Below are 22,860 nucleotides of genomic sequence, written 5' to 3' on the forward strand. Positions count from 1 at the left end.
GGATTGATTCAGTGACTGCAGTGATTGGGATGGGAGTGTCAGAGACAGTGCGATTGGCACAGGACAGAGCAGAGTTTAGGGCTGTTGTACATAGGGTCGCTATGAGTCGCAAGCGACTCGACAGCACATAACAACAACAACAACACAAGGGGGCAGGGAAAGTAAATTACCAGGAAATGAATAATTAGAATGGAAATAATGAGAATGCTAACACGTTATGAAAAACGAAGCCAATGTCAATGAACATTCTGAACTGAAACTATTAAAAGAGAACCTAACTTGCTGTGTAAACAAAAAAAGCAATTCAATTTTAAAAGGAGAGAGGTGCTCCTAAATTTTTATTATCATTTCAAGTTCATTCAAATGCTCCAGATGACATAAAGGAGTTAAAATAATCTGTCTGTGGAAAAAAAATGTTATTCTTTGACTGGAATGAGGAAACTATTTTACTTAGAACTTGGCACGTGTCATTACTGGAGTAAATAATTGAGTCATTTCCTAAACCATTTATTCATTTCTTTCGTTTTTTCATTTTCACTCCTTTAATTGCTTCCCACCTTGCCAGAAGAATGTATTATTTACATAATCAATTGTTCATGTGAATTTTACTAAACTAGTAAATTAACCACTGAAGGGGAGTAATTTTCCTACTTGGAAAGTAAAACAAAGGAGAGACTCTTCAGTATGGGAAATATTTTAAAGCATTCCCTAGAAAAGAGTGTCCAACTTCTTAATTCCTAGATGAAAATTTTCTGACAGGAAAGGCACAAGGCTGTTAAACGTTCAACTCCTATATGGGCAACATATCTTGTAGTAAAACAGCCTTGTGCATAAAGATAAAAACTTGAAAAATTTCCAAAGTTCACACAGTAATGTTTTACGTTCCTGTTCAAATTTAGAAGCACCTTGGTAGCACCATGGTTAAGTGCTAGTCTGCTAACTGAAGTCCACAGATGGAACCCACCAGCGACTCCCAGGGAGAAAGAGGTGGCAGCCCATTTCTGTGCAATCTTGGCATGAAGTCCACAGATGGAACCCACCAGCGACTCCCAGGGAGAAAGAGGTGGCAGCCCATTTCTGCACAATCTTGGCACTGGAAACCCCGGGCCAGTTCAACTCTGTCCTCTAAGGCAGCTAGGAAGCTGAATAAATGCAATTCTGGAAGTCGGTTTGTTCAAACGTTGGGAGATCAAAATTCTAGTAAACAGCATTATTTAATTTTTCTTCGGTTTGCATATCTTTCACATATACTATGCTTTGTATATGTATTTTGTGTTTTTACACAATCATTTATATATATATGTGTGTGTATATATATAAATAATATAATTATCATTGCTCTATACTTTTTATCATTCTGCTTTTTCAAATTCCCACTGAATTGTTCCCATTAATTCATCCCTCCACCCCTTCCCCTTTTCTGTACCCCTTCTCTCTTTCCCCTTTTAACCATTTATACATATGGTGCTCAGCTGTTTTCTTTTCAGAGTGATGACCTTATGCAATCTTTGTCCTTATGTTACTGAGATATTTCACTCAGCATAATGCTCTCTAGTCTCTCCCAAGTTACACAGTATTTTTTGAAGTCATTGTTCATTAGTGCTATATAGTATTCTATTGTGTGACTGTACTACAATTTATCAATCCATTGGTTTGCTGATGGACATTTGGGCTGTTTCCATTTTCTTGATATTATGAATAATGATGTTATGAACATCAATGGACAAAAACTGCATTTTTTTTTTTTTGCTATCAGGGAAAAACCCAACAACCCAGTTTTTACAAAACTCCCTCAGTAAAACCTCAGAGACTGAGCCAGAACCAAGCCCACGGCCACAGAGTTGACGCTGACTCACAGCAACCCTCTAGCCGCCAGCTCTGTGAGGCTGTAGATTTGAACTGCCCAACTTCAGCAATCGGGCAATACGGTATTCACTACACTACCAGGACTTCGTAAGGCCTCAACAGTATCATTTAAGTAGCAATAAAGCAGTAACAAAAAGCCAATAAAATCACTTAAAACCACTAGGAGCGAAGTGGCTGGGATTCAGGGCACCTGCTTCTGTGTCTCAGGCTTTCCATTAATTGGCCATGTGATCTCTGGCTGAATCTGGTATCGGGTGGCTGCAGTTTCCTTATCTGTAAAAGGAAAGAGCTAGACAAGAGATCTCAGGATCCTCTCCAACTCTGCTTGAGTAACTGTATGGTTTTAGAGGCAATCTCCAAATTATGCATACTGGGCTGAAACTAATCATACACCAATTTACAAGGTGATCCAGAGATCAAAAAGTATTGCCCTCATGGTACCCAACATCTAACTAGGTACATCGTGGTCAAGTATACTAAAGGGAATACTTACACTCTTCTAACACACAAGGTCTCGGCCACAATGGGGAGCATTACAGTAAACTCACCCCACACTCTTCTTGCAATGTGAGAAATGGTACTAAGACAGCGAACAGGAAAATGAAGAAAATTATTCTTGTTAATACTGCACTCCACTCACACGAGCCTCTCAGCTTCTAGAACTAGATGTAATAAATCCTTTACTAGACATAAGGCTCTAACAGAAACAAATATGAATCTATCTACAAAAGCAAGATGTACTGCTGAGTTTCTTAATGAAAGGTCATCTGAAGAAAGAGGTTAACATTAAAACAGCCCCTTCCTACAACTGGGCCTAAATGATAGATAAAGCTCACAATGAACCAATAAACAAGGCCCAGTCTTGTTGGCTGATGTTACAAGGAAATGAAGCCAGTGCTGCCAGACTAGTGCATAAAGCTACAAGGAGGAAAGCTGCAGAACACAGTTGTGTTTTTTAAAGCTTCCTAGAATATAAAAGAGGAAAAAAACCTCCAAAAAATTTAAACTACATTAAGAGAATATTTAACAAGGTCTTTTAAATAATTAGCATAAGATCAGGTATTTAGTTATCAGAACATGTAGGAGATTATATATATATATATATATATATATATTCATTCTAATAAAGCATTTCACATTCTAATTAAAAAAATACTTTATGGAGGAATTAAAAAGATACAATAGTGTCAGAGGAAAAGCCATGATCCCAGAAGTGGAATATTCTAATGACATAACTTACAAGAAACTACGCTATAAAAACAGATTGTTGATTAACACAAACTCATAACAAAACACAGAGAACTATCACAATGGTGCTGTAATAACACTTGGCTGCTGAATTCTTCCAATACATTAAATTTCTCCTTGGAGACCAAATTACTTTATATTTTCTTAAAAGACAATTTATTATAGCTTTGTTTTCTTCTCATTATCTCTTAAAAATATATCTAATGAAGAAAAGAATACGACTTCTAAATAACTTACATAAAATGCTACTAATGTCTGACAACAGACTTGGGCTTAATATGTTAGTTATTATTTAACAGCACACAACCACCTATTGCCATGGCAAATCCTTCCTACGCTAGTCCATGTGTCACATGTATCAAAAACCACTGTATACCATTATTATGGCACACATAAAATTAACAGCCTACGGCTGCTAGTGATTTAAATAATTGATAAGTTTTCAATTAAAAAGGCAACATTTTCAGGTCTAACACACAAAAAAAAAATCTATTTAAATTACTGATTAAAATGTAGGCTTGTGCTGGCTCCAAGCGAGAAAATGTTTGTGCAAGGGGGAGGACGGAGGGAATTCTAGAGGATCCTGAGATCTCTTGTCCAGCTCTTTCCTTTTACAGATAAGGAAACTGCGGCCACCGATATCAGATTCAGCCAGAGATCATATGGCCAATTAATGGAAAGCATGAGACACAGAAGCAGATGCCCTGAATCCCAGCCACTTCACTCCTAGCAAAGGAAGGTTCAATTCAAGTGTTGCAAACATTTCTTTATTCTCATGCAGAGATTTAGGGTGTTCCCCCATTGAACATTTGTAATAGATGGTGAGGAATGAGAAAATCAATGAGAGCAAAAGTGGCTCCTGTTTTGTTTTTCTCCTGCTCACTGCTTTCTGTGACCAAATACGTGATAAAACCACATGAAAAGCAATTTTGATATCTTCAGAAACTATCTGGTCATCTATCTGTATGTTCCCTATGATTTTACTAGGAACTGGAGCAGATTCAATGGTACCTAACAGTAATCATTATCTTTTTCATGCTATCACATCGAATCTCGAGACACTTTTCCAGAGCCAAAATAAACCTAAAACACAAAGACCAGGGCAAATTTTTAATATTAGGCTGGTACTTATGAGGATTAGCAACCAAGATCTGTTGTGTGATTAAGTCTAAAGGATTCTCTTTTTGGCAAAACTGAAACCAAGTGGAATTTCAATAATTAGTAACAAAAGAAATATCAAAGGGCATGTGATAAAAGAGGCTTTGCAACAGATAGGAGAAAAAGAAAATCCCGGGGGAGCTCTGGTGGCCTAGTGGTAAGGAGCTGCAACTACAATCCCAGAGGTTCAAATCCACCAGATGCTCTACCGGGGAAGGAGGGACAATCTCCTCCTATACCAGTCAGATCTGATTTGACGGCACACTTACACAAAAATAATAAAAGAAAATAAATTTTTTAAAAAAAAGAAGAAAATCCTACTTAAGTCTTAGACAGCCTAACATGTTCTCTCTTTCAGGGATATTCTCCTTATCACTCTGCTCAAACCCTCCCTCAGAATATGGAAGCAAAAAAAAAAAAAGAATATGGAAGTAAGGCTGTTTTGGGAGGCAGAACTCAGTTTCCCACCTACAAATACTTGCTGAGTGAAGGACTGGGAAGACCTGAAACTGATCAGTGGTAGCCAAATCAAACTTCAAGGAACAGTCCTAGTTCATAAAAGCGTTCACTATTCACAGTAATTAAGTGGGGGGGAGGGGTGTGTGTGCGTAATAATGTTTTGAGTTTTACATAAATTTACACCTTTAAAATAATGACCATCTTTATTTTTTACATTATGTGTTGCCCACAATTTTAGGTCTTCAAATGGTTTCCACTATCCCACCCTTCAAAAACAAAACAGTAGAAAAGGAAAATCGTAGGTAATAGTAATGGGTGTTGGTGTCCTGTTCCCTCGAGTCGGAAGCGACCCATAGGTGACCCTCTGATGGGTTATCAGAGACAGTTAATTGCATGGGAGGATACTGCCCATCCTTTTTGGTGCATTCATTTTATTGATGTGTCATTTGGCAAAATTAAGTTACTACTATGTCAAAAGACATATTGCACTGGGTAAATCTGCTGTCAAGGGCCTCTCTAAGGTGTTAAGGAACAGTTATGTCAGTTTAAAGACTAAGGTACATCTGATTCAAGCCATGGTCTTTTCAATTACTTGTTATGCACCTGAAAGTTGGAAAATTACTAAGGATTATAGATGAATCAATGCCTTTTGAGTTGCTGAATAACTGATAGACTATCAAAAGAATAAAAAATACATCTTGGAGAAATTTCAGCCAAGGCGCTTCTTGGAGGCAAAGATGGTAAAGCTTCCTTCATCTCATATATTTTGGGCATATTTTAAGGAGGTGACAATACTTGAAAAAGAACATAATGCTTAGAATGGTGGAAGGTCAGCAGAAGAGAGGAAGACTCTCAACCAGATGGACTCTCAACCAGATGACAGTGACTACAACAATGGGTTGATGAATGTCAGAGATGGCCAGGATAGCATAGAATAAGGCAAGGTTCATAGGGTTGCAATGAGTCATAGTCACAGCAATGAGTCATAGTCAAGTCCACAACATCTAAAAGCATGTCTGCCCCCCAATATAAAATTGAAAAACTCATTGTTTCACAAAACCACCTTATCTAAGAATGAATGACCTAGGTGATTTTTTTTCTAGACTAGAAGTAAAACATGAAACTTTAGGAACTATTAAGTATAAAGATAGTTATACAACTCTAATGTTTTCCTACTACAAAATCCAAATTTGAGAAAAATAAGTTTAAATTAAAAGGAATAGTTACAGCTACCTCAACTAAGGTTATCTATAAACATAAAACACCCAAAATATAATCACTTGGAAGGAGAAGAGAGGGCAGAAAGCTTTTTAAAAATTTATTTTGTATTGGTGTTGAGGACTTTTGTTCATAGGGTCGCTATGAGTCGTCTACTCAATGGCACCTAACAACAACACTGGTTTGCATATAAAATTCATATACATTATTTTTCATTCATATACACTGTGTGTCACACAATCATTCCCATATATAACACTGAGCTTTATAAAACCAATTACCATTCATCTATGCCCACTATCACCCTATCCTTTCAGGTCCTATTAGTTCTTTCCTAATTCCTTCATTCCCTCCTTCTGCCCATCAGACTCTGCGCAGAAATCTTTTAAAACAGTAAATGAGTATGGTATAGTAGTTGAACTTAAATTTCATATTTACAATCACAGTTGTTCTAAGATCTCAGGTAAATCTTAACCATAGTGTTTTCATTTAAAATACTGAGACACTCATACATACCTCACAGGGTGATAATTGAAAGTAAAGAAAATAGACTACTTCAAGCTTCTAGTATATAATAGCAAGCACTCAGAAATGGAAATGAATACTGTTATCACCTGAAGCAATGTTTCTTAAAAAGCACAATTTGTCAAATCTTTCCTAAAGTACATTAATGAAAATACGCCCTTGTGTATGGTTATGCCATACACATAATGAAAGTACAGAGAGTGATTCTTGTAGTGAATGTGTTTGAGAAAACTAGAACCCATCTGTGTTATGTGTATTCTAAAAATAAGCACATCACATTCTCAGGAGAGTTAGCCAATCTATCAATACTGATACTAGATCTTTCCATAGACAATTCTGTTCTGCCTTTCAATGTACTGATGAGCCCAGCTCTAAATTCTCAGTGCACAAAGACTCCCACATAAGTTAATGGGAAGTCAATGGGAAATTGACTTTTCCTACTCTGTGCTGGTTGGAAAGCAACGCTCTGTTAATCATGCCATTCTTCTTGTTCTCTTTCTTCCTACCCTAAATTAAAACTATTGGAGAAAACCCACACAGATATTTTACAGTTTTCATTACAATAAAACAATATCCTGGTTTAAGCAAAAGTCTATCAAAAACCTACAACAGAACTGTGGGCTAAGATTAGAGTCTCAAAAAAAAGCATGGATCCTGTTCCATCATTCCCACCATAATAGCACTTTGCATTTGTATAGAACTTTTAACTTTTCAAAGGGCTTCCACATCTATTATTCCATTTGATCATTACAATGACCCTGTGCAGTAGGAAGGACAAGTATTATTATCCACAACTGACAGATGAGGCAACTGCAGCACAGAAAGGTTAAGTGATTTGCCTAAGGCCAGAAAGCTAGAGCAGGGCTTGTGGGCTCTGGACTTCCAGCCCAATGCTCTTTCTGCCACCTCGCTAGAGAGGGTTTTGTAAACAGATTACAAAGTCAGACGACACAAAAGAGAAGAGAGAGGAAGGCTCAGAGCAAGGCTCTGAGAAGCTATGTCTCATTCTCTTCAGGGCAACTCAATTTTTCAAATTAGTAATAAATTTTGGAAAGGCATCTTTTGTTATTTTTCTCTAACTTAAAAGATCATCTGCTTTCTTTGGAAAGAAATGTTATTGCAAATTTTCATTGAAATTTGAAACACAAAAGAAAAAGTCATTCCCTGATATATTCAAATCACTTTGATTCAGTAAGTAACCCAGTAGTTCATTTTGGTTTGGGACTTGCAGGGGGGCAGTACATAAAATAGCTGAGAGTACATCTTTAAATCGTGTATCCATAATTCAGCCTGCAGCTACATCATAACTATAGTCTGTTTGGAAGGGTGAAAGAGATCTCCAGTTGAAAGTAGATTTTGAAAAATTTTTTAGAGCCCAGGGGTTCATTTTTAATGAGCCGTTACTTTAAGTACTGCATAAAAAATACAGGAAATTGATAGTCCATTTAGTCTGCACCATACCTAATGCAAAAGTCATTAAGATGCATTATTCTTAATGTTCATGATATGATCAGTAAGTGTACAAGTCCTCTGAAAAGAATGCCCTTAACTTGCATATAAGGAAATCTTTTAAAATCTTACATATTATATAGAAAAATGTTATGGCAACTGTAATTTCATTTTCATATCCGCACTATGTCTGGGGAACATCATCCTCAATTACATTAACATTTTAAAAAATAGTCCTCATTTGTAACATACTTACATATGACAGCATTGCCTTCATTTCTTCATCACTTCTCACTGTAATTCGATCACCATCTTCATCTTCATCTGTTTAAAAAGCAACAAAACGTAACCAATAAGATTTGCATTTTTTTAAAAAAAATATACAAAAATCATGTCAGGCAGAACTAGAACACAAATTATTTTTACCACTTGATATCCAGATTCTGACCATCCTACTTTCGGAGAATGCTGGGGTCATTGGTTTGCTTTGTTGTGCTCTTCATTCAGAATACCATTGCTATTATTATGTACTGTCAAGTTGGAAGTGACCCACCAGTGAATTTTCAGAGACTGTAAATCCAGTGAGACTGGTAGATTCAAACAGTGGACCTTTACATTGGCCACGCAATTTCTTACCACTAAGCACTGGAACTCTCTAATCAGTTGTCTCAATAAAAATAAAACTCAATACTATTGAATTTATATTGACTCATATTGGACCTATAAACAAACAAAAAAAAAAAAAACAACCCAGTTCATCGCCTTCAAATCAGAACTGACTCTTAGGTGACTCTCCTTTGGATTTCCAAGGTTTTAAACTGCATGGAAGGAGAGTCCTTGTCTTCCTTCCATGAAGCTGCTGATAGATTTGAATAGCTAGAAAGGCTTAGCCTTTGGGTTAGCAGCACAACTCCCTACAGACCTAGCCTAGGCCACCAGAGCATGTATAAGACAAAGCCAAATGTCCCACAGAGTTTCCAAAGCTGTCACCTTTACAGGAGCAGACCACACCTTTCGTCCATCAACCAACCAACCTTTCAAATGATTAGTAACTGAGTACTCTGGCTCAAACCTGCTTGCTGAAACTGAGGAGGACCTGAAGCACTTGCTGCAGGTCAAGAACTGTAGTCTTCAATATGGATTGAAGCTCAACATCAAAAACAAAGATTCTCACCACTGGGCCGATTGGCAGCATCAGGACAGATAGTGAAGAGATTGAGATTGTTAACAGCTTTAGTTTGCTTGGCTCCACAATCAACACTCTTGTTACCAGTGGCTAGGGAATTAAAAGACAAACTGCATTGGGGTAGTCTGCTGTCAGAAACCTCCTCAAAGTACTGAAGAACAACAATGTCAGTCCGGAAGCTAAGGTGCGCCTGATCCAGGCCATGGCCTTTGCAATTTTTTGCTATGCATCAGAAAGCTGGACAATGACTGGAGATGATAGAAAGAGAGTTGATGCCTTTGGGCTGTGGTGCTGGAGGAGAGTATTGAATATACCATGGACTGCTAGGAAAACAAACAAGTTTGTCCAGGATGCACTTTGGAAGCAAGAATTCTGAAGCTTCGTCAGACATACTTTGGTCATGTTGCAAGGAGGGACCAGTCTTTGGAAAGGGACTTCAATGCTTGGAAGGGTGGAGGGACAGAGCAAGAGACGAAGACCCTCCATGAGATGGATTGATTCCGTTACTGGAGTACGGGGCAGGCAGGGTGGGGAAGGAAGGTGTGTCAGAGACAATAAGATTGGTACAGGATAGAGCAGGGTTTAGGGCTGTTGTACATAGGGTCGCTATGAGTCACAGGCAACTCAATGGCACAACAACAACTCTGGCTCCTACATTGACAGTGCTGTTAATATATCAATAAAGAACTAAAACTGTCTTAGTGACAGCAGAAAATTAAACTATTGCTCATATCACTCACAATATATAAAGTAAACAAAACTGGAATATGATTAAATCGGTTTGACAAATTTTTTTAAAATGAGAAATTATTGTCATTTTGCTAACAGCATTTATAAAAATTTCTCAAACAGCACCCTATTCTTCAACTTCTCTATTATTCCCTTGTCCTAAGCAATTTATCATATCACAATAGTATGATAAAAATGACAAACATTTATTAAATATTACTATACAAGAATGGCATCCACTTCCTAAATAACTTGCCTCCAGAAACTCTATGAACTTTGTTAAATGCCGGAAGTTGTAGAGGGGCTTCAGGCCTTTTGTTCATAGGGTCGCTATGAGTCATGATCAACTTGAAGGCAATTGACAACAACAACATACAAGAAGGACCCCTGGTGGCCTAGTGGTAAGGAGCTGTGCTATCAATCAAAAGGCAAGCAGTTCTAATCCACCAACTGCTCTGTGAGAGAAAGATGAGCAATCTCCTCCCATCTGATTCACTGCCTCTGAAAATCCACTGGAGGGTTAGTTACGAGTCAGTTCCAACTGGACATTACATAACAATACAAAAAGCATCCTTATTTGTATTTCATATTCAGTATCTCATTAGAAAAGGAGCTCTGGTGGCTTAGTTTTAAGAAGTTGTGCTGCATTGAAAGGGGACATGGTTCGAATCCACCAACTTCTCCACAGGAGACAAACAATTTTGTACAATATATTGCCTCTGAAAATCTGCTAGCAGGTCAGCCAGGAGTCAGTTCTGGCTCAACAGTACATAACAACAACAGCTCAAAAATGCAACAATAATCGTATGAGATAGCCTTCATCATTATTATCATTAATCTTTTACAAAAGAAGAAACTAGTGCCTTAGTGTAAGATTAAATTTGTAATGCCACCCCAACCTAAATGTTTCCACATATATTATTCTATCTAGCAATTTGTTTTTTCTCTCTAAACAGTGCCATTTAATTAGGTCTTCGCTGGTAACCCTTAAATTTCAAATAATGATTCATACTCTTCTAAAATAACCTAACAGCCTTAAGACTAGAAGATACCAAGACTTTTAAAAATACACAACCATCGAAATAACTGTGAGATATCATCTCACCCCAGAAACAATAGCAAAGTTCAACAGGGCAGCAAACAACAAATGGCTGGCAAGATTGTAGAGAGATTAGAACTCTTATATACTGTTGATGGGAATTTAAAATGGTACAACCACTATGGAAGGTGGTCTGGTGGTTTTTTTTTTTCAAAAAGTTGGAAATAGAAATATCATTTAACCCAACAATTTCATTACTAACAATATATCCTAAAGAAATTGGAGCTGTAACTCAAACAGATGTATGCACATCCATTGTTTATTGTGGCACTATTAAAACAGCAAAGAGATGGAAGCAAACCAAGTGAGCATTACCAAACAAATTGTTAGAAAAATTATAGTACACTCACACAATGGAATATTACACAGCACTAAAAAAACAAGGAACTTATAACACATAACACAACATTGATAAGCTTGGAAGACATTATGCTGAGTGAAATATCTCAGTCAAAAAAGGAAAAATACTGCATACCACCACTGTTATAAAATAGGATTGACATGGGGACTAGGGAAGAATAGGAAAAGAGTGGATAGATAATGAACACTGCAATGAAAAAATGTCTGAAAGGAATATATGATTAGGCATAGCTATGAAAGCAATCTGGAACAAGAAATGCATTGCTTAGTGGACTAGGGGAGGGGAGGGAGGAAAATGTGCAACAGTGAAAGAAGGAAACCCCAACCTTTCCATAAACTTTTGTTAAAATTACAATTAAAAAAAAAATCCAAGCACAATATATACATTTAAAGGTATCATCCTGATAGTAGCCACATCAAGAAATAATCTACTTATTTCAATGTTTCTTATGCAAAAATATTTTAACTCTTAAAAATGCTTTCAAAAGGTAAGGATATGCCCAATGAGAAGATTAATTCTCATTTTTTAACTCAAAATGGTATTGTTGGTCTGATGATCTGACATTCACACCATCTGCCAGTCAGGACTTAAAATGACTTCTGGCTATTTTTAAATAATTAGTTAGCTTCTTTATCCTTCTAAAGATAAAATGTTCATCACTACTGATAACAGCCTATGTGGTACAACTGTAAATGCACAGGTGAAAACATTCTGAGCACTGGCAGCATGGCTGGCAGAAGTGCACAGCCTCACAGGGACAAACTGGAAGCGGTGACCTTGTTCCTATGCCTCAGCTCTGACACATGTGTTAAATAATCATTATTATTACTTATGGGTCACTCTTGGACACATGATTGTTGACTGGATCAGGTGGAAAAATCACTCTAATCAGAGATCTAGACAAGAAAAAAACCTACCATCATGAAGACAGTACGTTTACAAAAATGTCCAGAGACATTAAAAATGCTGTGTTGTTGTTAGGTGCTGCCGAGTCATAGATGACTCATAGTGACCCTATGAAAAAAAGACTGAATATTTGTACAACTTTAATCATTTTTCCACATTCATAGAGTTTCCAGAGGCAAGCTATTTTTGAAGTGGACGCTACTCCTGCTTCCAAGCTTGTTTTAACCAGGGAGCATTTGACACATCAGTGTCAGTGTTTGGCATCACAGCAGCCACGAGTTATCTCTGTACTTTCTATACTTGATTTTTTTTTCATTGGATTTATTTTTATATTGAAGCCAATTAGTAGATTTATGGGACCTATGATTCTGATTATTGGTATCATAATTTTTACAAAGAGAACAAGTCAAATGGAATAATTTTTCAAATCATTTTACAGATACCATTGAGGTGACAAAGCTCATAAAGGAGATGCTGCTGGTAGGTGGCGCCACCTTATGACTCTGCATGCACTCCTGTCTGAATCCAGTTTAGGTTGTTAGGGGGAGTGAGCATACAATATACAAAAGTATAGATTGATTAAAAGTTTAACACAGAACACACATCACTTTAGAGTGTGAGCTTCACCAGCCTGACAAGACCAATATAAGAAATGATGGTCAGAATGAGACTCCTGGAGCTTCTTGGATATTGCTATTGGACTGAGATTATATAGGCTTCACATAAGCACAATCAAGTGTTCTGGGATTCCCATTTTTCTCAGAGTTAGCCACAGTTTGTTGTGATGCACACAAACAAATGCCTTTGCATAGTCAATGAAACACAGATAGATATTCCTCTGGTATTCTCTGCTTTCAGCCAGGATCCATCTGATATTAGTTATAATATTCCTAGTACCACGGCCTCTTCTAAATCCAGCCTGCAGTTCAGGCAGTTCTCTGTTGATGTGCTGTTCTAGTCGTTTTTGGATAATCTTCAGCAGAATCTTGCTTGCATGTGATACGAATGATATTGTTCGATAATTTCCTCATGATAGAGAAAACAAACGCCAGAGGGAATGTCCTATTCACAAACAGATCTTGCCTAGTAAGCCCTCCCACTCTTCTTGCTACAATTCTAAAGCCCTGCTCTATGCCCATGCTCTGGAGACCCTTAGGAAGGAGCCTGTGCTCTCTCCCAATGAGACTACTTCCTTTTTCTCCTTAACTGCCAACAGCAATCTGACAATACAACAGAAATAAGCATTTGGGCCAGCCCCACTCAATGGTCAGGTAACAAACAGTTCTCATCAAAGTCTTGCTACCAAAGGATCTGTTCCTGGGTTTTGCACCATGGATCTTAGTTGTCTCCCACTGCGCTCCCTAATTCAATGTGAATCCGTATCAAGTCACACCGTTTAGATAGCCAGGAACTGTGGCACGTCATCCTACTACTGGTATCAGTAAGCTTCCAAGAGTTGTTAGTTTTGGTATAAAGCTATAATTATAAAAATGACATTGGTCACTTTTAGAAACAAACTAACCAACAAAGGCATATTCCTGAGGATGTTCTTTTTTTCTTTACCCCGAGGATGTTAGAGGAGTGCTGCTGCTAACCAGAAAGCTGCATCATCTCCCACAGCTTAAATCCACAGACTCTAAGGGAGGAAATGAGCAGTGTTAAGGTTACAGACTCAGAAACTTGACAGAGTCATTATGAATTAGAACCAGCCTGATGGCAATGAGTGAGTCCTTTCTCTTAAGTCAAAGTGGGTGACGTTGCTCTGGTTTTAGAAACAGAGTACATCCTACACAGGTTCTGGAAATTTTATCACTTTAAACGCTGACTCAAAATATTGTCTTTAAAATGCAGGAGATGATTTTTCTATGCCCTTCTTGTTCTGGACTGTTATCATGCAAATAAACAGTTCTTAACTTCTGTTTCAATGCAGTAGACTGGGGGCAAGGGGAGAACAGTGCAACAATGAAAGAATTTTTTTAAAAGAGAAAAGTGAAGAGGGAACATAGGGAGGAAAATGTGCAACAATAAATGAATGGAAATCAAAGTTTTTGGTAAACTTTCATTAAAATTCCAGTAAAATTTTTTTAAATGTACAATATTGTTAAAGTGCAGGAGATGGGGAAACTGATAGAGTGTAAGGAAATATAATATTTAAATATTAACTTAATAACTTAAGTGTTAATGTAATCGAATAATTATTTCTTTTTTATGAAGTCTTGAATTTAGCTAAAAACAAGCAAAACCCTACAACTCCCAGCTTGAACAAAATAGTTTTCACAAATCTCATAGCTAGCTGATGATGGTTATGGAAAAGACCGTTTACAAGCAAATTTAAATATGTGTAAGATCTCAGTAGGGGAACTCTGGTGGCCTGGTGGTGAGAAGCTGCATCACAATCCTGAAGGCACACATTTTTAATCCACTAGCTACTCATGGGAGAAGGATGGACAATCTCCTCCTATGCAATTAAAAGACCTGCTGGTTGGTTCTGACTCGATGGTATACAATATGAAGATCTCAACAGGGAGCTATGGCGGTGTAGTGGTGAGAAGCTGCACTGCAATCCCAAAGGTATGCGGTTTGAATCCACCAGCTGCTCCACAAGAGAAAGATGGGCAATCTCCCCTCCTCCTGTGTGATTACTGCCTCTGAAAACCCACCAAAGGTACACAACAACAATAAGATCTCAATAAAAAATTATCCACATGGAGTGGAGTGGGAAGTACACTTAAGAATTTGATGAAGCAGATACAAACTTTCTTATAAAATGTAAAGAGAGGGAAAACATTCTAGAAAAATAATTTTTAATCACCCACTACCAGAACACCCACCACCACCACCTTCCCAGCCACTGAGCTGATTCCAACTCACAGCAACCCTTCATTGGGCTTCAGAAGCTATAAATGTTTCTGAGAGCAGACTCATAAAGTGACTCTTTACAGAGAAGCTGGTGGATTCAGGCTGTCAATTCTTTATTCCCTCTGCTGCACAGTAGGAAATGACTGATAATTGACCCTCCGACAGGTTTTCAGGAAGTAACTGAATATGAAGAAACTGCCCATCTTTTTCATTCAGTAGCTCACTTTCAGTTAGCAATGCAACTCCTCATGGACTATGCTCTCAAAGTCTACAAAGTCCAATCTTTTACACACTTTGCCACCAAGACTAATTATTTAAACCATAATTCTATAAATGAAGAAGTAAAAAAGGGTGTTAGTTCGCTAAGTCAGGGCTTGAATTTGGCTGAAAGCAAAGAATACCAGAAGGAGATCTATCTACGTTTTATTAACTATACAAAGACATTTGACTGTATGGACCATAACAAACTATGGCTCCCACTAAGGAGAATGGGAATCCCAGAACACAAACCCCATACCTAGACCAAGAAGCTGTTGTCTGAACAGAGCGAGGGAACACTGTATGGTTTAAAATAGGGAAAAGTGTGCATCAGAATTATATCCTTTCTCCATACATACCTATTCAATCTGTAAGACAAGCAAATAATTTGAGAAGCTTTACTCTATGAAGAAGAAGATGTATCCACAGCATGAAAATGATACAATCTCACTAGCTTAAAGTGAGGAGAATTTGAAACACTTGCTGCAGAAGATCAAAGGCTATACAGCCTTCAATACAGATTATATCTCAATATCAACAAGGCAAAAATTCTCACTGCTGAGCTGAGAAAATGTCAACAGTTTCATCTTACTTGTATCCAGAATCAACTCCCTTGGTACTAGCAGTTAAGAAATCAAAAGACATATTTCATTGAGAAAATTGCTTGTTGGGACCTCTCCAAAATATCAAGGAATAATGATGTCAGTTTAAAGACTAAGGCGTACCTTATTCAAGCCATAGCATTTTCAATCACTTGCTATGCACCTGAGAACTGGGCAATGAATAAGGATAACAGAAGAAGAATCAGTATCTGTGAACACCAGGGTAGTACTAAATCTCCATGGACTGCCATAAAGAACAGATATGTCTTGGAGAAAGTACAGAGTGCTCCTTAAAGATAAGGACGGTAAAGCTATGTTTCACATACTTTGGGAATGTTGCTTAGGAGAGGTCATTCTTTGGAAAGAGGCATTATGCTTGGAAAAGTGGAGGGTCAGCATTAGAGATGAAGCCCCTCAATCAGATGGACAGAAAAGAGACTGCAGCTATGGGCTCAAGTGTGTAAGAGATTAATTACAAAGATGGCCCAGGACAGGCCAGGGTTCATATCTGTTGTTCACAAGGTCGCTATGAGTCGTACTTGATTCAACAGTACCTAAAAAAAACTTGAAAAAAAATTTTAGAATCCTATGCATCTCTGGTGAATGACTTCACCAGAGTTTTTAAACAATTCAAGAGAATCTGGTTACCAGAAAGTATGCTTGCAGAGAAGTTCCTTACAGGTAGTAAGGGTACTTTGGTCTAAGTGGATAGAAAAGTGAAGACAAAAAACTAGAATAGCTTTCAGACACTAACCCAGAAAATCAAGTGTTCAAGTTGTTTCATAAGGGGATCTGACTCTGATCGAAAAATTTTAGGTAAGTTGAAAACAGCAAGCTAATTAAGCCTAAAGACAAAATCAGGCTACATGATCCAGTGACGAGTAGTTCTAATGGATTAAGTGCTGTTGTTGTTACAATTGTGACTGAGAGATCCTGTGAATTACTCAGAGACCCTATGAACTACAGATCTGAAATCTGCCCTTCCCAGTGCCATCTTTGCCATCTCTGACACACCTGAACCTATTACTACAGTCACAGTGTCAGTCCATCTTGTCAAGGGTCTTCCTCTCTTATGCTGACTCTCCGCCTATCCAAGCCTGATATCCTTCTCCAAGGACTGACTCTTCCTCACAACGTGCCCAAAGTAACATGAAATCTAATTTTATACAGGGGGACTCTACCTCACTCTTTAATATTCTTGTCAATAAAAGGAGACTGAATCATAATAGTAGACAAAACTCTATAGAAATACACCCATTCGGAGACCGGCAGTCCTGGCACAGTCTATCTCTGACCCACTGAGGGAATCCTAAATCTTAACAGTGAAAGTGAAATTATATTTCTGACTTAATTAAACTTAATTCACTATGCAAGAAGTTAGTGAAGGATAAGAAAATTATATAAAACCATTCAGCAAAACAAAAACCTGAAATATTTTTTTTAACAAAAGGTTGGACTGATATAGTCCATCTAGCAAGTCCACTTGCCTATCAGACTAGATAAGCTATACGGATCGTATACACTGGAACAAGAAATCATAAAAACTCACTAAAATGTCATGAAGAGTTTTAAAAGTACAACCATGCTGGTAAAGAGAAGAAAAGTAGTAGTACTAAGTAGAAAGAAGTAGAAAATACAATTTTCTTTTTCTTTTTTCTTATACATGAAGGTTCTTTGCCATCTGACCAAAAAAGCATTACTGGATATGACCAAGAAGAGGGAAAGATCTGACACCCTGGTTCACAATGAGAATCCCAGGATTCTCTAGTTGCCTGGAGCATAGTAATATGATTTTCCAGCACATTAGGGAAGCAAAAGTAGAACCAGAAAGTCTATGTACTGGCTGGATTTTGTTAATGTCACTTAAAATGGAGGGAAAAAATCCTAGCAAGATACTAAATAGAGTGCAGCAGATGGTAAACAAATATTATGAAGCAATCTTCACGAAATCTGCAGTGTGTCACAAATATACAAAATGGCAGAGCTTGGGAAAAGAGAATCATAACAAGCCATATGTTGTTAGTGATTTTATTTGAAGCAACATGCAATTCAAAAGAGAAACCAAGAGAAGAAACATAAAGACTCAACAGGAGAGGCAGCCTCAAGGTAAGGAGCGGTCAGAATTGCAAGCACAGGAACCACCATCAGGCAACAGCAGACTCTGGGAGCATAGAGCCAACAGCACCCACTGTGTGGAAAGGGCTCAGGTGGACTTCTGAGAGAAACACTCAATGTCTATAAAGAGCAAAATCAAGCCAAGCTAATGGATTGTATAGCGTTTGCCACATTTCCTCAGTACCAGAAAGGAGTTGATTACAACTACAGAACAGCATTTTTTCCCTAACCCTAACCCTAACCCTAAAATTTAAAATATAATGGTAGATGCTAGAAAGAGATCAACAGGAAACTATCAAAAAGCTGTGAAGTTTGAGCCCTTGTCAGATATGGGTGTGTCTCATTCAGGCCACATTCTTTCTGATCACTTGCTGCCTCTGAGAGCTGGACAATGAATAAGGATGACAGGAGAAGAATTGATGTCTTTGCGCTGTGGTGCTGGAGAAGAGTACTGAATATCTCATGGATGGTCAAGAGAACAAAGAGATATGTCTTAGAGAGGGTGCAGCCAGAGGGCTCTTTGGAGGCAAGAATGATGAGGTTTGCCTCACATACTTCGGTCATGTTGCTAGGAGGCGCTATTCCTTGGAAAAGGACATGATGCTGGGAAAGGTTGGAGGGTCGGCAAAGGAGAGGAAGACCCTCAAAAAGATAGACTGACACAGTGCTTGTTACAATGGGCTCTTGTGTGTCAGCAAGTGTGATGATGGTGCAAGATAGAATAGGGTTCAGATCTTTGTTCATAGAGTCGCCATGTACTCAAGTTGACAGCACCTAACAACAACAGATGTAGAGTCAGATGATCTCAAGAGGACTTGCTGTTGTTGTTATGTGCCATCAAGAGGACTAGCGACCACAATTTCTCAGGCCAGGTCTTCACATTCATGAAGCTTTACACTCATTAGCTCCATGCCTTCTATATCCCAATTCCTTCTTTGCTTCTTCCACCTTCTCACAAATATTTAGGTGCCCACTATGTGTCAAGCACTGTTCTGGGCACCATGCATAGTAACAGGAAGAGAGGGAACCTTGTCCTCTTGGAGCTTATATTCTACTGGTAAAAGAATGAAAAAAAAAGGGCTGTGTAGATGTCTGGGGGGAAAGTGTTCTAGACAAAAGAAACAGTAAATGCAAAGGTCTTGAGTCATAAGAATGCAACTTTCAAAGCAGCTAGGATGGAATGAAAAAGGATGAGAGAAGTAGATGACTTGAGAGAAGCAATGGTGGGGCAGAGAGGTAGGCAAATAAGAACATTCATGTTCCTGGAGGGGATGTTAAGGACATCATTTTTACTTCCTGAATAATGTGGGCTCTTGGGGAGTTCAGGGCCATAGCCTGGCTTAATGTCTTTTTTTTTTAATTTTTGTGTGTGTACCATCAAATCAGATCTGATTGGTACAGGAGGAGATTGTCCCTCCTTCTCCAGCAGAGCATCGGGTAGATTCGAACTGCATTCCTCTGGAACTGCAGTACAGCTTCAGTACAGCTTCTTGCCACTAGGCCATCAGAGCTCATCATGGTTTAACTTCTAAAAGGATCACTCAGGCTGCTGCATGAAGAAGAGTGACTAATTAGGAGGCTACTATCCTTTGTTCAAACATTCTTCTAGGTTGTATAGCCCTGGTGTGTCCACATGCCATACAGCAGTAACTTGTGGTTGCTGTGAAGCTGAACACTGTGACATTGATGTGTCAAATGCGTTAATGGTTGGTTACCCAATGCGGACAGTGTGGGCTGGAGCTCCCCGATTAAAACAAGCTTGGAAGCAGGAGTGGCATCCATTACCATAATAGCTTGCCTCTGGAAACCCTATGAACCTGGAGAGAGGATGAAAGTCACACAAGTGTTGAGGACTCTCCTTCATAGGGTCGTTATGAGTTGCCTATGACTTGATAGCACATAACAACAACTACCCTTGTTTACATAAACGGTGATGGTGATCTGTACCAAGTTGAGGTTGGATAAATCATCACACACTGAACGTATTTTTGAAGATATGGCAAATAGATTTTGCTAATGGATAGAACATTTGTACTTACTAATTCCTTCTTTCAACCACCCATGCATGCCAGAAACATATACTGAGTGTCTGCTATGTGCTGCCATCATCCACCTGCCCATTTGTTACACTAGAGTGGTCTGCTTGTGCTGTGATGCTGGAAGCTACATCATCCATGTATCAACCACCAGCAGGGTTTCAGTGGAACTTTCAAAGTATGTCAGATTAGCAAGAGAGGCCTGGTAATCTACTTCTGAAAATTATTGAATAAAAACTTTATGGATCACAAAAGAACAATGTCTGACTCCCTTGCTCTGGACACAGCATCAGAAGAGACCAAACGCTGGAGGACATCATGTTTGGTTAAGCAGAGGATCGATAAGGGTTAAGTTATTCATTGGGTTACTATGAATCAATCTCAATTCAGTGGCACCTAATCACAAAAAAAAATTGACAAAAATGTGCAAAGTCAAAGAGTGTTATCCAAAAGTGAGATCACAAGGTATTCGAAGGAGTAAGTCAGCATTTTTCTTAATAGACTTAAGTCGCCAGTTAAGATTATACTAATAAGTCACCAGTGAGATTGTACTGCCAATGCTCCAATTATACACCAGTGCTCCAATCATTTAATAGCAGCAAATTATCCTGAGAAAATCCAAGCAGAGGAACATGAAACAGACATGCCCAGGAAACTGATTAACGGGAAAAGCTGATTTTTATCACCTCATATGTTGGTGTACTCATTAATCTGCTAATGGAACTGAAAATCAGCAGGAATCTCAGAGCTTACATGAATGCCAAGTCCCTACAACAAACATAGGACTCAGATATACAAACATACAGGGTTTTTAATGATTATAGAATTTAGTATCATATTAGAACTGTTCTTCCATTTGAAACAATAAGAATTATTCAATACCTGCTACAACATTAACTATCTTTCTGATTGAACAATAAAGTTGCACCTTCACCTGATTTTTTTCATCAAAATAAACTGACCATGTCCAAGATATGGAAACAAATATAGAGATTTAACACACACACATATGTGTGTACATGCATACATATTTAAATACACATCTACTTTATGCATATATTTATGTATATAAATATGTATATGTACATACTGTATTTCTATATATGGGTGTGTGTATATTTAACCTCATTTAAACAGAAAGGAAAGAAGAAAAGAAAATTTTTTTCTATATTCTGTTACATAGAACATCTTTCTAAATATGACAAAAACTCAGGAGTCATAAAGTAAAATATGATAAATCTAACTACACAGAAATCTTACACTTCTTTCTAGAGGCAAAAATAAAGAAAGACTGTAACAGGCTGAAAAGAAAACAATAAACTAAGCAAAAATACATATTTTTAAAATTAGTGCTATTTTGGGGAGAGGGACAAAGATGGCATCTCATCAAAGTTTTTACTTGCACCTCTAAAATGCTAGTGATCCAGACATGTTTTCCTATAATTGGTGGTGAAAGTCCTATTCATGTCCTTTGTCCATTTTGCAATTAGGTTGTTTGTCCTTCTACGACTGTTGAGTTGTTGCACTTTTCTATAAATTACAGAGATTAAACCTTTATTGTGACTAAGTTGTTCCTTAAGATTGTTTTTCCCAATGAGGAGATTATTTACTCTTTTAATTAAGTCTTTGGGGGAGCATAAGCTTTTCATCTCAATAAGGTCTCATTCATTGATTTTTCTTTTATTCCTGCACTTGTTGTAATATCTGTTGTCCTCTTTTTAAAAAGAATGGGTCTCCTCCCAAACTGTCTTCTAGGAATATTGCAGTTTTAAAGCACAACATTTAAGTCTTTGATTAATTTTTAGTTACTATTTATGCCTGGTGTGAGGTATAGAAGAAGAATCAGTAGTTGGAAAACATGGACTTGGTGACAGAAGTGCAGCTGGAGATAGAATGACTGAATTTTGTACAATCAATGACCTATTCATTGCAAATACGTTTTATAAGAAACAAACGCAGGTTATACACATGGATTTCACCTGATGGTATGCATAGGAATCAGATCGATTATATCTGTGGAAAAAAATGCTGGAGCTCAATATCAGCTGTGAAAACAAGGCCAGGAGCTGATGGTGGAACAGACCACCAGCTACTCATATGCAAGTTCAAGCTGAAGCTGAGGAAAATTTAACCGAATCCATGGGAACCAAAATATGACTTTGAGTTCATCCCACCTGAATTTCAGAACCATCTCACGAATAGGTTTGAGGCCTTGAACACTAATGAGCGAAGAGCAGATGAGTTGTGGGAGGATGTCAAACGTATCATCCAGGAAGAGTGCAGACAGTCATTACAAAGACAGAAAAGGAAGAAAAGACCAAAATGGATGTCAAAAGAAACTCTGAATATTGCACTGGAGCGCAGAGAAGCCAAAGCAGAAGGAAGAATTCAAGATACTAAAGAGCTGCACAGAAGTTTCCAAAGTGCAGTATGGGATGACAAAGCAAAATATTACAACGAAATGGGCAAGAGCTGGAGTCGGAAAATCAAAATGGACGAACTCACTCAGCATTTCTTAAGCTCAAGGACCTGAAGAACAAATTTAAACCTCAAGTTGCTATAATCAAGGATGCTTTAGGCAGAAAATTAAATGATCCAGGAAGTATTAAAAGAAGATGGAAAAGGAACTGGCAGACACAGAAGAATTTAATAAAATAACATATGAGCAAGAGCCTATGGTGATGAAGGAAGAAGTTGAAGCTGCTTTGAAGGAAATAGCAAAAAATAAGGCCCCAGGAATAGATGGTATACCAATTGACATATTTCAGCTAACAGATGCTGCCCTG

The 22,860-nt window shown here is 37.9% G+C and overlaps 1 protein-coding gene across 2 annotated transcripts in view; it reads right to left on the bottom strand.

The window, feature by feature from the left end:
- Nucleotides 1–22,860, bottom strand: part of MAP2K5 (mitogen-activated protein kinase kinase 5) — a 393,759-nt gene that overhangs the window by 331,190 nt on the left and 39,709 nt on the right. For both annotated transcript variants that reach the window (XM_006886624.1, XM_006886625.1), the window contains exon 3: nt 8,180–8,247. In XM_006886624.1, the coding sequence (XP_006886686.1) occupies nt 8,180–8,247 (68 nt within the window). The remainder of the gene's footprint in view (nt 1–8,179; nt 8,248–22,860) is intronic.

The sequence above is a fragment of the Elephantulus edwardii genome, unplaced genomic scaffold (assembly GCF_000299155.1).
Source record: "Elephantulus edwardii isolate Elephantulus edwardi_28Jun2011 unplaced genomic scaffold, EleEdw1.0 scaffold00050, whole genome shotgun sequence".
Classification (NCBI taxonomy): Eukaryota; Metazoa; Chordata; class Mammalia; order Macroscelidea; family Macroscelididae; genus Elephantulus; species Elephantulus edwardii.